At 47.6% G+C, this 16462-nt stretch overlaps 1 protein-coding gene across 1 annotated transcript in view; it reads right to left on the bottom strand.

Moving 5' to 3' along the window:
- Positions 1-16462, bottom strand: part of LOC144692533 (pre-B-cell leukemia transcription factor 1-like) — a 724336-nt gene that overhangs the window by 73492 nt on the left and 634382 nt on the right. Inside the window, exons 5-6 of the mRNA XM_078561505.1 lie at positions 7515-7650; positions 5536-5695 (exon numbers count right to left, since the gene is read on the bottom strand). Of these exons, the coding sequence (XP_078417631.1) occupies positions 5536-5695; positions 7515-7650 (296 nt within the window). The remainder of the gene's footprint in view (positions 1-5535; positions 5696-7514; positions 7651-16462) is intronic.

Genomic DNA, 16462 nt, shown 5'->3' with positions numbered 1-16462 from the left:
AGGGCAGCAGATGAGCTGCAGGTTTGCATCCATCTCCCCCTCTGGTAAAGCTTGTGTCGTCTATGGCAATCGAGTGCAGGTGGTGGGTCTGGCTCCGAATAAAGCACGGAAGCAGCACTGGCTCAATATCAGTTCGTAGGGCTCTGCCCATAGCATTCAGTGCCAAGGTTTTGGTTTACTGCTCTTCCCAAGAATATGGGGTTAGGGTTAAGGTTAGGGTTAGCCATGGCACAGGCATTCATCTAAAGGCTTCCATCAGCTTCCTCATGTCCACAGTTGAATCACCAACTATTTGTTGCAGATTTATAGTGAGTGGTGAATAAAATATTTCTAAAGCACTGGTCAGACCTTAGCTGGGGCTTTGCATTCAACTATGGACATCACACACTTTAGGAAGGATGTCAAGGTCTTAGAGAGGGCACACAGGAAATGTAGCAGGGATGAGAGTCTAAAATATGTGGACGTATGTGAGAAGCTGGTTTGCTGCACAGAAGGTTATGGGGAGATTCAAGAGGGGTGTTCAAAATGATGATGGGTTTTGGAAGAATCAATCAGGATAAAATATTCCTAAAGGCAGGAGGGCAATAACCAGAGGGCATGGAGTGAAGATTATTGATTCAAGAACTTGCGGGGAGATGAGAAGAATACTTTTACACAGCGAGCTTTTATGATCTGGAAAGCATTGCCTAAAAATGGCGTAGGGGGTGGTTGGGAGGTGAATTTAAGGGCAACTTTCAAAAGGGAATTGGATATGTTCTTAAACAGAGGAATAAACAGGGCCATAAGGAAAGAGAAGGGAGTTGTAACTAATTATCAGGAAGTTATGCTCAACTTCAATGAAACACTAGGTCAGTCTCAGCTGGAGTATTGTGTCTAATTCTGGGCATTATACTTTAGCAAGAGCGTTAAGGCTTTGGAGAGGGTGCAGAAAGTTTTACTGGACTAGTTCCAGGGATGGCAATGACGTGGTTTAACTGGAGAATCTGAGGTTGTTCTTCACAGAGCAGAGAAGACTCTGATGAGAGTTGATAGGTGCTTAAAGTCATGAAGGTTTTTGATGGGATAAATAAAGGGAACTGTTTCCAATGGCTGAATGAGAGGACACAACTTTATGGTAATTGATAAAAAATACCCCAGAGGTGACATGAGGAAAAACTTTAGACAACGAATGGTTAGGATTTGGAATGATAGGGTTCTGGATTCAGATTCAACAAGGAGCCTTCAAAAAGGAATTGGATTCATGTTTGAAGGAGAAGAATTGCAAAGGTACGGAGCAAGAGTGGGGCTAACCAGATTGCTCTTTGAAAGAGCCAACACAGACGAAATGGGCGGGTTGGTCTCCTTCTATGCTGTACAATTCTACAAATTAGATAGCTCTTTCAAAGAGCTAGCATAGGCATGATGGGAAGAATAGCCTCCTTCAGTGCTGGCTACAATATGTTTTAATGAAATTCCTGGCCATGGCGTTTTAGGATGTCCTCAGAACACACTTGGTTTCACAAATCATGAAATCATGATTTTTTGTAGTGCAGCGATTGTTATGCATGCAAATAGAGCAACCCACTTTTATACTGCAAGGCCCCACATACAATGAGGAGGAGAACCAGTTACACTGCTTCTCACGGTGTTGGCTGGGGAAATAAACATAGGTCTGGAGAATTCCCAATTCTTTGTGGGAGCAGAATGGGCAGATAGCCTCTGTACGATACCATACGCTCAACATTACATGCTCAAGTCCTGGATTGAGGTTGAACTCAGGGATATTGTTGCAGGAGTTCCTCAGAGCCATGTCCTTTGACCAGCCACCTCCTGCTCCTTTCCCAGTGACTTTCACTCCAGGGGTTGTTTGCTGATGATTTGGCAATGTTCAGCTCTAACCTCTGATACTGAATCAGCCAGTATCAGCCCAAAGCAGGAACTGGACAACGTCCAAACTTGAAGTGGCAAGTGACAGATAATATTCACACGATAAAGAGCTGGTTAATAATCATCTCCGACAACGATGCAGCCCAACCATCTGCTCTTCGCATACAACAGCATCACCATCTCTCTGACACCCCGGCCCCTCACCCTGCCCATGAACATCTTAGGGCTCATGAGTCTCACAAGAATCAGCATATCAACAAGATTGCTACCAGAGCTGGGCAGAGGCTAGGTCCTTAAGAGATGATTGAATCATGTTCTGACCCCCTAAAAACCTGCTCACCTGCACAGCTCAAATCAGGAGCATACCGTAATGCTCATCACTGCTCTCAAAGAGGATAGGCACCACAACACACCGGAGGCCCTACACCACTACAGGCCCGAGTAGCCCATCTGATTGGCACCCCTAGGCTGGCCTCAGCATCCTGAAACAGTCTGATGCAGGTCAGATACCCATTTACTCCGGCTCTCACCTGATAACAGTTTGCTGAGGGGAAGTATGATAGCAGATGCAGAAAGAGTCCCTCGTTCCCTCTGGGATTGCCCCAGAATTTTGGTTTGTGCCTTGATCAGGGGCGTGACAAATTCCACCAATCCTGCTTCACCCGAATGCCTGACCTTCCTTACGTCCTGGCGGCAGTTTACGGCCTTGCCTGGGGGTTTGTGCTTTGGGAATCCTGTCAGACATGCCCACTGCCATCTACATCAGCTGGGCTCCATGTGGGCTCTACAATGCTAATCGATTCCAGTTACAGGTGCAGGTACCTGGCCCCAGTGAGCTGATGCCCATATTCCTGGGATTTGGAACAGCTTTACAGAGTGGTGAAGCAGCAAATGGTCCTCAGAGTGACACCCAGGAGCCCTGTGCCCTAAGTATCATTCGGGGTATGTTTGACAGGCAAATGTGAGCCTGGAAATTAACTCCCTTCCTGCCAACTTGCTCCTCACAGCACCCTCCGATATACCACAACCTCAGGTCAAATGTAATTGCTGTCTTCGAGCCCTTGTTAGATATTAGTGTCAATCAGAAGTGGGCTTCAACTGCACAGCCTGCTGCACACAGAAGGCTTCACCCTTACAGCTGAGCATGGCAACATCTGTTCAAATTATGCCTTTCTTAAGTAAGCGAGAAACCCGATGAGAGCCCTCCCTGTAATTTGTCCTTTGTAATAACATGCTGTTGCCGTGTCTTTCTGATACTTTGACAAAGAGGCATAACTTCTGAACTTGACACACAGACTCATTCCTGTACATATTATTCTGATGGTGACGAAAGAGAGGACCATGTAGACATGTAGAATGAAGCAGCCCATGTCCAAATGCAGCAAGACCTGGACAATGTCCAGGCTTTGGGCTGACAAGTGGCAAATAACATTCAGCTACACAAGTGCCAGGCAATGACCACCTCCAACAAGAGAGAATCCAACCATCACCCCTTAACGTTCAACAGCATTAACATTGCTGAATCCCCCACTATCAACATCCTCGGGTTACCATTGACCAGAAACTGAACTGGACTAGCCATATAAATACTGTGGCTACAAGAGCAGGTCAGAGGCTGGGAATCCTGTGGTGAATAACTCACCTCCTGACTCCTCAAAGCCTGTCCACCATCGACAAGGCACAAGTCAGGAGTGTGATGGAATACTCCCCACTTGCCTGGATGAGTGCGGCTCCCACAACACTCAAGAAGCTTGACACAATCCAAGATAAAGCAGCCCGCTTGATTAGCATCCCATCCACAAACATTCACTCCCTCCACCACCGACGCTCAGTAGCAGCAGTGTGTACCATCTACAAGATGCACTGCAGGAATTCATCAAGGCTCCTTAGACAGCACCTTCCAAATTAATGACCTCTACCATCTAGAACGACAAGGGCAGCAGACACATGGGAACACCACCACCTGGAAGTTCCCCTCCAAGCCACTCACCATCCTGACTTGGAAATATATCGTCGCTCCTTCACTGTCGCTGGGTCAAAATCCTGGAACTCCCTCCCTAACAGCACTGTTGGTGTACCTATACCACATGGACTGCAGTAGTTCAAGAAGGCAGCTCACCACCACCTTCTGAAGGACAATTATCGATGGGCGATAAATGCTAGCCCAGCCAGTGATGCCCACATCCCATGAACGAGTAAAAAAAAAACATGTTGACTTCTCAAACTGGTTGATCAGAGGTTCTGTGTTGTAGTCCTTGTGTATGTAGATGATGGCACTCCATGAGCTGGGATAACAGTTGGTTATGACATGTTCCAACAGCAAGAGAGTTTCTATACAAATGAAGAACATCCGTGTCAGGAGCACCAGAGTTTGTTGGAGACAATAAGCAAAGCAACAGCCATGTTGGAGAAACACTGGGTGGTGTCGAAAAACTGAGGCTGCAGATTGGACAGGAGCGTGATGAATGGTCCGAGCAGAGATAAGAACGATGAATAATGCTTGTGAGTACCCATTTTGAGACTTGTAATCCAGACTAGGGCTCTACTGAATACTGAGGGACACTTGCATTGTCCGCAGAACCTTCCTATAGATGAAATGTTGAACTGAGGCTGCTCAGGGGTACGTTGAAGATTTTAAGAAAACGTGGAGTTCAACATTCCTCAATGACCAGCATCAAAAACAGATTAACTGGTTATCCATCTCATTAGTGTTTGAGGGAGGGTCTTGCTGTTCTCAAAATGGTTATTCATGTTGCTACCATTAAACCACCGGACCTCAAAATTTGAAAAGCACACTGACAGGTGCTCCATCAACACAGGCCTTTCTTGCGATGAGGCAGCGAAAATGTTGTCTCTTCTCTTTGGTCTGTCACCTCTAGGCCTGCAGAGATTGCAGATGCCTCCACGTCTCATTGAAGGCTCCCTGAACCCTGTCCATGAAGCGTAGCCGAAGACCGACCACCAAGAATTTTCCAGATAGGGGCAATGTTCCGTGAGCATGCGAACAGCAGGGTAACATTGCAGGTATTGGGTCTAATTTCAGGCACTGCTAACCAATGACTGGGAAAGCAGCACAAGTTTTGGTAGCTGTGCAGGGGGATCTATGACCCTCTGCCCACAACCCCCTCCCCTCCCCCACCCCTGTCCTAATATCATCGAGGCTTATTAATCCATAACCAGGTACCATTTAATTTAAATGCCAACCACCAAATTACAACTGTGCACAAGCTGAAAGGTCACTTAACATTGTAGTGACTTTCTATCTGTGTCTAATGAAACACATACTGGTGTGAGGCTGTGCAGCCAATTGATCTAGCCTCACGACATGCTCTTAGCTTCTCATCTTCGGAGTTGAAGATGCCAAGTCTCCACTATCTATCGGAGAAGATAATTCCAATGTTTCCCATGACCAAAGTCTTATGGGCCACATTGATTCTTGTCCAACCATGAATCCCCAAGGTGTTTAGACCAATGTGGGGACGAAACTGCTTGGCGCAACGATTTCCTGTGTGGCCCCAGGAAGTAATACGAGGCATCCTACAATGACAATTGACCTTTCAGCTTCTCCATAATCACAATGAGAGGCAGGTGGAGATGTCCTTGAAGAGTTGTTCGAATTGAGAGATCCGATTAGTGTCTGGCTGTGCAAAGTGGCCCATAAACACTCACCAGTGGAGTTGGGAGTGGACGGGGAGTTGGCTTGGCTTCCTTGAGCTGTCGCGTTTGTCGCAGTTACCGCTGTTTTGGCAGCGTACAGATTTGCCTCCTCCTGGAACTTGCCTATGTTTTTCTTGTACCGGATTCGCTTGTTACCAAACCAGTTTGATACCTGCCAATGAGGGGGGGTAGGGGGGAGGGGTTGGGAAAGAAACAAAAAGGAAGAGCCATCAGTATGCGGGTGGTAAGCGGACACACTGAGGTACAGGGCGCGCCATTCACAAAGGGTAATCTATAGGTTTTTTCATGGCAGTACAACATCGAGGTTTTTGTACCTAATCTTTTGCCTTATATATATGGCCCGTTCATCTGGGGATATTATTGGGTGGATCAACTTGTTTCATTTGGGGCTGTATTATAAATGAGTGGTCCAACTGCCACATAAAACTGGCCGTTGACCACAACAAAACTCTTCGGGGATCCCAGTTCCAATGACTATTTCTGACAATATTTTAGCCATAATGTCCATTTACCTGCATTTGGGAACTACTTCATGGGGACAACTAGACACACGCTCTGACAATTACCTGGTGTGGACTTCTTTTGATCGGTCACTATAACTTTGGGGGAAGATCACTGAAGGTCTGAGAAAATTCACAGCAACAGTCTATCATGGTCAGTATTAAGCATCTCATTGCGTGACTCTGACCAGGGTTTATTGCAAATGTGAAGGGCTGTAATGGAGCTATGGCAACAGTTTACTGTGCGATCCCACTACTCAATTATCTTATTACATCAAGGAAGGCCATAATGTTCTGGCCAGTATTTATCTCTCAACCAACATCACTCAAATATTATCTGGTTATTATCACATTGCAGTTCGGGGGAGTTTGCCGTGCTCAAATTGCCTGATGCATTTCCTGTATTAAATCAGCGGCTACAATTCAAAAGTATTGCCGAAAAGAGAGACATGTTGCTGAAGCTTTTCATCTTGCACTCATCAGGACAAATGCAAGAATGCCAAATTTCAAGCAATCACAACAATTTATACTACACGAGAAAAGGGTGCTGATTGGTTGGCAAGTCATGGCTCATTTACACTTGCTAGAAGTGACATACATTCATACACAGGGACACATTCTCTGCAGACAAAAGGAATATGTTCAAGCCTTGCACCTTATTTGAATTGCCCGGGAGCTTAGGGAGCCCGTTGCTTTCTCCATGGCAAAGTCTTGGCCAATCACTGTCAATTTCTCAAGCAACTGTGGAAGCTCAATCGTTGAAAATGTTCAAGACAGAAATCGATAGATTTCTGGATACTAATAACATCAAGGGATGTGGGAATAGTGTGGGAAAGTGGCAATGAGGTGGATGATCCGCCATGATCTAAATGAAGGCCGGGCAGGCTCGATGGGCCAAATTGCCTACTCCTATGCTCCTATGTTCCTATTTCCGATTACCACAGGATATCCCAAAGCCCTTTGCAGCCAATGATGCGCTTTTGAAGTGCAGAGTCACTGTTTCAATGAAGAAAATGTGCCAGCCAATTATACGCACAGCAAGATCCCAGAAAAAGCAATGTGAGAAATGATGCGTTAGAGTGATGTTGGCCGAGGGATAAATGCGGGTCAAGATGCTGGGGGGGGGTGCTCCCCTGCTCTTCTTCGAGATAGTGGCACGGGATCATTTCCACCCGGCTGGGAGGGGCATTCAGGGACATAATTTAACGCTTCATCTGAGAGATGGGACTATCAACAGCGCGGCAGTCCCTCGGTGCTGCACTGGAGTGTCAGCCCCAGGTTATATCCTTAAGTTTCTTGACTGGGACTTAAACCCACAACTTACTGGCTTGAAGGCAGGAATGCTTCCAATGGGACCAATGCTCAGACAGAGATGCGAGATTGCTGTTCTAAACCTTTACAGTGCTACTATCAGAGGAGGGGGCTTCTACTTGTGGTTACTCGCCCTTTAACTGAAGAAGCTTCCCTTACCTGTGCCACTGTGATGCTACATTTTTTTGCCAGTTCTTCCTTGGCCTCCTCGCTGGGATAGGGGTTGCTGAGATGAGAGTAGAAATACTCATTGAGGATCTCTGTCGCCTGCTTGCTGAAGTTCCGCCTTTTCCTCCTGAAAGTAAAAACATTTCAAAAAAGAAAAGCAAGCAGGGAAGCCATGTTGCCTATTAACCCCTATTCTACATCTTTGAAATCACTGTATCAGCCTCCTATCCCCACACGCCCGCACCCCTCGCTCCCACAATGTAAGGGAGCTCTCTTTAAACCCCCACTCGGCTGCCTCTGGTGCAACCGAGCTACCTCCAAGCTCGCTCTGAGCATTCCCCTACCCCCGGGAACTCTCTCCAACAGAGGTATTTATCATTTACACTTATTTAACTCGCAATTATTGGGTGGCAGCACCACTTCAGTATGTCCCTGGCCTGAGACGGTGAGTGATGGTGGCCATTCAGGGGGACTGCCAATGAGCCCATCCTATACTAACCCCCACGCGGTCACTTTGCAGCACGGACCAGCAGATAAGCAAGACAGAGTCAGAACACTGGACGATTTTCTCTTTCTATTTTACCCTTCCAGAGATCCAATGTGATGGTCCTCAAAGCTTCCCAAGCTCAGTGCATTTGGGAGATTAAACCCTGCCCCGCACGTCGTGTGTGAGTCACCAGTGGCACCACAATTGGGATCGAGGCGACAATTCCTCCTCCCGTGTAGTGACGGACTAAGGAGAGTCGGCAATGGAGGTTAGATTTTCCCTTCGGTGACCTGATCTTGGTGCGCAGTGCCGGGACTTTCCCAATCTGTTGGCACCAACATGGGAAGCTGAGGTGGCTGCGCCACGATGACTTGAGGAGTTAGACACAGTAGGTCTCAGTTACACATACAGCCATGATAAATTTGTTACAATATAATGAAACGCTGGCCCAACCCTGCTAGAAGCAATTTGGAATGGCTGTAGATCAAGAGTTAAGTAGGAGCCTTCGTAATCCTGCCCTTGTTACCCTTGTATTTTAGAAGGGTTAACACAATGGTGCAGTTGCAGGTAATTATCAAAGGTCAGATGCCATGTGACCCTGCTTATTCCTGGGAATGCATAGGGCTTGGGGGCACCCAAAATATTGCTGCCCACACCTAACTCACACCAAATCGCATTCATGCATCATCCCTGTCCCTGCTGACCTACATTTGCGCACAGTTAAGCAATGCCTCTATTTTAAAATTCTCATCCTTGTGTTCAAATCCCTCCATGGCCTCGCCCCCTTCCGATCAACTCCGCCAGTCCCTCCAAGGTCTATGGCCTCTTGAACATTCCCAATTTCAATCACTCCACCATCACAGCCGTGCCTGCAGCAGTGCTCCCTCTAATTTACCTAGCCACATGGCCATTTGTTACCACATAGCGCAAAATAAAAAATCAAATTGTTTACACTTTCCAAAACAAATATTCAAGGGAATTTTGGCCTTCAGCTATCTAAGCCCTATGCTCTGGACTTGTGTCCCTAAACATCTTCACCTCCCTCCTTTGGAGACACATTAAGCTTTTGATCACCCGTCCTAATATTTCTTCATGTGGCTTGATGTCAAATATTATCCGATGCTCTTTTGTCGCACCTTTGACCTCCTACTTCAGGAACACTAAATAAATGGAGGTTGTTATTGTTGTGGTGATGTAGCAGTGCGAGATAAATAGTCGAGTGCATTCTTCAGACAACTTCGATTCAGCAAGTGAGGCAAATAGAATGACAAGAAGATGAATAGCAAATGAGATGTTATTCTGATGAGTGCAAAAGTACTGGGAGAATGAAGAAGCAAGATAGGCCTTCAGTGAACGAGCAGAATTAGCACAGAGAGACAGAAAGGGAAGTTGAGACTGACAACTTCATCACTTGCACTGTCAAAACAATGCAAAATGAAAGTGTTAAGTGTTGGGATAATACCGCCATTCTGTGCTCAAAGATACACCACTTTGTGAGAGGGTTGCAATAGTAGCTGGTGGTTTTTGTAACTGGCACTCCCCTGCACACACACCTCCTCTGCTGAGAGTGTAGAATTAGCTCTAGCAATCTTACCAGCGATTGACAAGCCGGGGGAATATATTCCCTTCTTTCCTCGGTAGAGAAATAGCCTGTCACACATCTCCAACATTCGGTATGTTGGCTCACCCTTTGGACTGCCACACCCAGGATTCCAAGGGCTACCATGCCCTGCCATGGTCAGCTGCCGCTGGCTTTGTATCAAAATGCCTTAGTCACTGGCATGTTGACCTCTGACTCGGCAAGCTGTAGGTTCCAGCCCCACTTGAGCAAATTGAACCCCAAATGCAGACTGACTGCCCTAGGGCAGTAGTGAGGGAATGCTGCATCAAGCGAGGTGTGAAACCGAGGACCTCGTTGTCTGTTTTGATGGTGCCGGTGAATGTATGAGATTCCCTGGCACTATTCAAAGAAGACCAAGCAAGTTCTCCTGGTATCCTGGTCGATAGCCTTCCCTCAACCAACACCAAAAGAGAAAGAAAACAGTAGAGTGCCCAATCTTTTGTCTCAGTGCTGTTTGAGGCTAGTATCTTTGACACCAGAGCTGTTTATTGTGTCAAAAATGCAGTAGTCCTGCGTTCTTAATGCCAATGGGTGCAAAAGTCAGGAAACAATAAATCTCCATGCCTTTCTCGATCTAAATACATTCCTTCAAGGCCTGAAAGGAAGAAAGAGCTGCATTTCTATAGCACCTTTCACGGCCGCAGGATATCTCAAAGTGCTTTACAGCCAATGGATTAGTTTTGAAGTATAGCCACTATTGTAATGTATAAAACGAGGCAGCCAACATGCACACAGCAAGATCCCACAATCAGCAATTGATTTAATTTCAGCAATGCTCGACGAGAGAGAAATGTTGATCAGGAGATCAGGCATAGCTCCCCTGCTCTCCTTCAAATTGTCGTTTGGTGGTATAGAACTTCAGAATTGCTGACAAAAGATGTAGGTTGTTGAAGTTTTTTGTCTTGCACTCATCGAGACAATTCGCAAGAATACCAAATTGTAAAGGGAGCAGACACTTTACAATTTGGGGTATTCTTGCGAATTGTCCTGATGAATACAAAACAAAGTCTTCGATAACATGTGTCTTTTTTCAGCAATACGTCTTCAAATATTTCCATGGGATCTTTCACTTCCACCTAGAGAGGGCGGAGAGTACCTTGGTTTAGCATCTCATCTGAAAGACAGCGCCTCTGACAGTACAGCACTCCCTCAGTATTGTACTGGAGTTCAGCCCGGGTTATGTGCTGCTGTCCCTTTAGCGGCTGAATCCAAACACTACTGACATAGAGATGGGGGTCCTAACCACTCTACTGACATAGAGATGGGGGTCCTAACCACTGAGCGACGGTTGACCAAGTACTTAGGGAGCTGCAAACAATTCTTGGGTTTGATCGCTCTGAAGGAGATGCTGGGAGATTATGTAGGAATATTGACATCTGGGCCAGGATTTTTAGGATGACAGGGTTTCCTTACCAGCCATCCGAGGAGTCGGCAGAGAACCCCACCGATACTGCCTGCCTGGCAGCCGTTTAATGCTCCAAGTACTAATTGGCTGGAGGCGGGACTTCTGCCCCTCAATCGGGAGGAAGCCCCACCTCACAGAGTGACAGACAATCTGATTGGCTGGCGGCTCTCTAGTCCCTGCAGCACCAGGAGCTGCAGTGGACAGGACTGGGACTGCAAGCAGTCCCCAGGGCCTAAGTCTCAGGATCCCAGGCCCAGGTAAGTTTTGGGGGTCTCAGGGCGGGGAGAGCATTCCCCCAACCTCTTCCACCCGAGGCCTGAGCAGGGTTACCTTTTGGGGCTTTCCCCCCCGCCGCCCCTGAACTCCTCCTGCCGGCCTGAAAATTGAGGCTGGGCAGGAAACGGCCCTTAAGCGGTCATTAAATGGTCACTTAGGGGCCTCGCTGGTGCAAGAACAGGCAGACCGGCCTAGGCCTCAACCCTCCACGCCTAAAATTGTGGCGAGATCAGGGCGGGTGGGAGCCTGGTGGGAAGGCCATCCGAGAAATTTTACCATCACCCCCGCCACTCACTGCCCCCCACCCCTCCGACCACCCACCCCCACCGCTCCAGCTTACAAACCCACCAGCGGAGGGACGTAAAATTCTGCCCCTGGTGAAATCTGGTATGGTTGCTGCTGCTTAAATTTAGTGTCTCTGGAATATAATTATCCTGATTCACTCTTTAAAACCTGGGGGCACAGGATGACTGTCCTTTTTCACAGGAGTTTGAGTGATCATTTTAATTCGGTTGCTGATATGATTGAGTTGGAATATACTTTCATCCACTTGTAGCTTTGTAAATAGGGTATCCTTGGTTCCTTGTCTTCCATGCTGGCTTTAGCTGTCAGCCATAGTTCAGTTGGTAGCTTACCTATGAATCACAAGGTTCTGGGTTCAAATCCCACTCCAGAGCTCGTGAACAAAAATCAAGGCTGACATTCCAGTGCAGTAATGATGGAGTGCTGCACTGTCAGAGGTGCTGTTTTTCAGATGAGAAGTTAAACCAAAGCCTCATTTGGTGGATATAAAAGATGCCATGGCACAATGTGAAGAAGAGCAGGGGAGTTCGCTCTGGTCAATATTTATCCCTCCATTAACATCATAAAAAACAGATTACCTAGTCGTTATCACTTTGTTGTTTATGGGAGCTTGCTGTGTGCAGATTGGCTGCCACGTTTCCTACATTACAACAGCGAGGACAATTCAAAAGTACTTCACTGGCTGTAAAGCACTTTGAGATGTCCTGTAGTCGTGAAAACCACTATATAAATGCAAGTCTTTATTTGTTTTAACCACACTTGAGGAATCAATGGGCGGCCTGCTTTGGATATGATTGGGTAACTGGCTACCCATCACAAGTCACTGCTGCTGTCAGATTGACCAGCACTGTCTATTTGATCTAGCAATTAATCAGTGAATGGATACAGGATTTCCAGGTGGCATTTTCACTCTCTCTGCCTCGTAAAATGTAATTGCTGAAACACTTGATTAACAGAAGGATGGAAAACAATTCAATTACTTTTGTCGCTGTACTGTTGCTCAGTTGAGACTGAGGGCTTCCCTGGGGTTGTCCTTTTTTCATGTCAAAATGCTTTTTCAAGGACTCAAGTTGCTGCAGGTAAAGTGTCCTTGTGGTTTCTTGCTTCGGAAGAGGCACTGGGTGGTTACGTTAATATTACAGTTTCTCTTAATACTACCCTGATGGTATATTAGAGGCCGAGAGATAAAGTTTATCAGACTTTTATCTGTCCAAAGGAACTAGGGCAGCATGGTGCATTTTGCACTCGTTTCCAGTGAGGTTATCAGCAACGCAAAGGGTTTTGCAGTGTCCCCACCTGCCCTCACCGCATTAGGTGAGGCCCAATGGGATGGGGGTGTTGGTGGAGTGGCCCACACACCCCCCCCTCCCCCCCCCGCCCCAAGCACTCCCTCTGGAGTAAAGAACTTTCTTACCCACTGTTGGCGGGCAGCAGGGAGGGGAGCAGCAGAGGAGTGCAGCTCTCAGGAGGCACTACCACAACACACAGGATGTTCAGGCAGAGGCTGAGTTTCCTCAACACGTCGGAGGAACAGTGCTCCAGGAAGATCAGGCTGTCACATCAGACCGAGGCAGCCATCTACAGCCCCTGAGAAGAAGACCTGCTCCCTGCTGGACCTGACGATCAAAGTGACCACCACCCTCACCGTTGTTCAATTCGAGTGCTTCCAAAGCTCTGCTAGAGACCAATCCAGAGGATCTTGCAGTCAGAAGTAGACAAATGCATGCAACAGGGGAATGATATCTTGTTTGCCGGGGGTGGCAATTGTGCCAACTTTGCCAAAAATGGTGCCAGTTCGAATAAGTGGGTGCTTGGGATTAGATCCCTGGCTGACTTCCTGTAGGCATCATAGACTGTACACACATTTCAATGTGGGCCGATCAAGCAGGAGTATTTGTGAACTGTGAGGGATTTCTTTCATTCAATGTGCAGCTGCCGTGCGAACTCAAAAAGCTATTTCTGCAGATGTAGGCAGGTTTCCCAGAGAGATTCCATGATGCTCACCCCCTGTGACAGCTCAAAATCCCTGGCATCTTTAGTCCTGCCAGTCAACTTAAGGGGAGGTTTTTAGGAGACAAAAGGACGCCCACTTCAAACTTCGCTGGTGACACCCAGCAGAAACACAATTAATGAAGCCAAACAGTGCTGCCAAATGGCCACCATATATGTGATCATAGTGGCCATCAACAAGCTGAAGATGTGTTTCAAGTGCCTGGACAGACCTGGATCGAGCTTTCAGTATGTACCAACCAGGGTCTCAAGGATGGTTATGATGAGCTGCCCTCTGTAAAACTCAGGAAACTTGACACCGTCCAGGACAAAGCAGCCCCGTTTGATTGGCGCCCCATCCACAAACATTCAGTCCCTCCACCACCGACGCACAGCAGCAGCAGTGTGTACCATCTACAAGATGTACTGCAGAAACTCACCAAGCCTCCTTAGGCAGTACCTTCCAAACCCACGACCGCTCCCATCTAGAAGGACAAGGGCAACAGATAGATGGGAACACCACCACCTGGAAGTTCCCCTCCGAGTCACTCACCATCCTGACTTGGAAATATATTGCCGTTCCTTCACTGTCACTGGGTCAAAATTCTGGATCTCCCTCCCTAACAGCACTGTGGGTGTACCTACACCACATGGACTGCAACAGTTCAAAAAGTCAGCTCACCACCACCTTCTCAAGGGCAACTAGGGATGGGCAATAAATAAAAACAAAAAGCTAAAAGCTACTGCGGATGCTGGAAATCCAAAACAAAACAAAAACAGAATTACCTGGAAAAACTCAGCAAGTCTGGCAGCATCGGCGGAGAAGAAATCAGTCAACGTTTCGAGCTTCCATGGCCCTTCGGCAGAACTGCAGCATAGTTTCAGCAAGGGAGAAATATAAATTGGTTTAAGGTGGGTGGGGGGGCGATGGGAAGAGACACATTGAGGGTGTGGTGTGAGCAGATAATAATCAAAAGATGTCAGAGACAAAAGGGTCAAAGAGGTGTTGAAGGTGGTGGTCTTTGTCTGAGAAAAGTGCTAATTAAGAATGGAAGACAGGATATTCAAAGTACAGCTCTAGTGGGGGTGGGGTGGAAAGACTAAAGGTTTTAGTTTTAGATTTAAAAATAATGGAAATAGGTGGGGAAAGAAGAATCTATATAAATTATTGAAAAAAAAGCGGGTGGGGGGGGGAAAGAAACGGGGTGAGGATGGGGGGAGGGGGAGTTTAAGATCTAAAGTTGTTGAATTCAATATTCAGCCCAGAGGGCTGTAAAGTGCCTAGTCAGAAGATGAGGTGCTGTTCCTCCAGTTTGCGTTGGGCTTCACTGGAACAATGCAGCAAGCCAAGGACAGACATGTTGGCAAGAGAACAGGGTGGAGTGTTAAAATGGCAAGCGACAGGGAGGTTTGGGTCTTTCTTGTGGACAGACCGCAGGTGTTCCGCAAAACGGTCGCCCAGTTTGCGTTTGGTCTCTCCAATGTAGAGGAGACCGCATTGGGAGCAACGAATGCAGTAGACTAAGTTAGGGGAAATGCAAGTGAAATGCTGCTTCACTTGAAAGGAGTGTTTGGGCCCTTGGACGGTGGGGAGAGAGGAAGTGAAGGGGCAGGTGTTGCATCTTCTGCGTGGGCATGGGGAGGTGCCATAAGTGGGGGTTGAGGAGTAGGGGGTGATGGAGGAGTGGACCAGGGTGTCCCGGAGGGAACGATCCCTACGGAATGCCGTCAAGGGGGGTGAAGGGAAGATGTGTTTGGTGGTGGCATCATGCTGAAGTTGGCGGAAATGGCGGAGGATGATCCTTTGAATGCGGAGGCTGGTGGGTGATAAGTGAGGACAAGGGGGACCCTATCATGTTTCTGGGAAGGAGGAGAAGGCGTGAGGGAGGATGCGCGGGATATGGGCCGGACACGGTTGAGGGCCCTGTCAACGACCGTGGATGGAAAACCTCGGTTAAGGAAGAAGGAGGACATGTCAGAGGAGCTGTTTTTGAAGGTAGCGTCATCAGAACAGATGCGACGGAGGCGAAGGAACTGAGAGAATGGGATGGAGTCTTTACAGGAAGCGGGGTGTGAGGAGCTGTAGTCGAGGTAGCTGTGGGAGTCGGTAGGCTTGTAATGGATATTGGTGGACAGTCTATCATCAGAAATTGAGACAGAGGGGTCAAGGAAGGGAAGAGAAGTGTCAGAGATGGACCATGTGAAGATGATGGAGGGGTGGAGATTGGAAGCAAATCGAAGTAATCATCGATGTACCGGAGAAAGAGTTGTGGGAGGGGGCCGGAGTAGGACTGGAACAAGGAATGTTCCACATACCCCATAAAGAGACAGGCATAGCTGGGGCCCATGCGGGTACTCATAGCCACACCTTTTATTTGGAGGAAGTGAGAGGAGTTAAAGGAGAAATTGTTCAGTGTGAGAACAAGTTCAGCCAGACGGAGGAGAGTAGTGGTGGATGGGGATTGTTGGGGCCTCTGTTCAAGGAAGAAGCTAAGGGCCCTCAGACCATCCTGGTGGGGGATGGAGGTATAGAGGGATTGGACGTCCATGGTGAAGAGGAAGCGGTTGGGGCCAGGGAACTGGAAATTGTTGATGTGACGTAAGGTGTCAGAGGAATCACGGATGTAGGTGGGAAGGGACTGGACAAGGGGAGAGAGAAGGGAGTCAAGATAACGAGAAATGAGTTCCGTGGGGCAGGAACAGGCTGACACGATCGGTCTGCCAGGACAGTTCTGTTTGTGGATTTTGGATAGGAGGTAGAAGCGGGCCGTCCGAGGTTGGGCGACTATCAAGTTGGAAGCTGTGGGAGGAAGATCTGCAGAGGAGATGAGGTCAGTGACAGTCCTGGAAACAATGGC

This window comes from Cetorhinus maximus, chromosome 17, assembly GCF_964194155.1.
Source record: "Cetorhinus maximus chromosome 17, sCetMax3.hap1.1, whole genome shotgun sequence".
Classification (NCBI taxonomy): domain Eukaryota; kingdom Metazoa; phylum Chordata; class Chondrichthyes; order Lamniformes; family Cetorhinidae; genus Cetorhinus; species Cetorhinus maximus.
The sequence above is the reverse complement of the archived record's forward strand: the minus strand, read 5'-3'. Positions and strand labels throughout refer to the sequence as shown.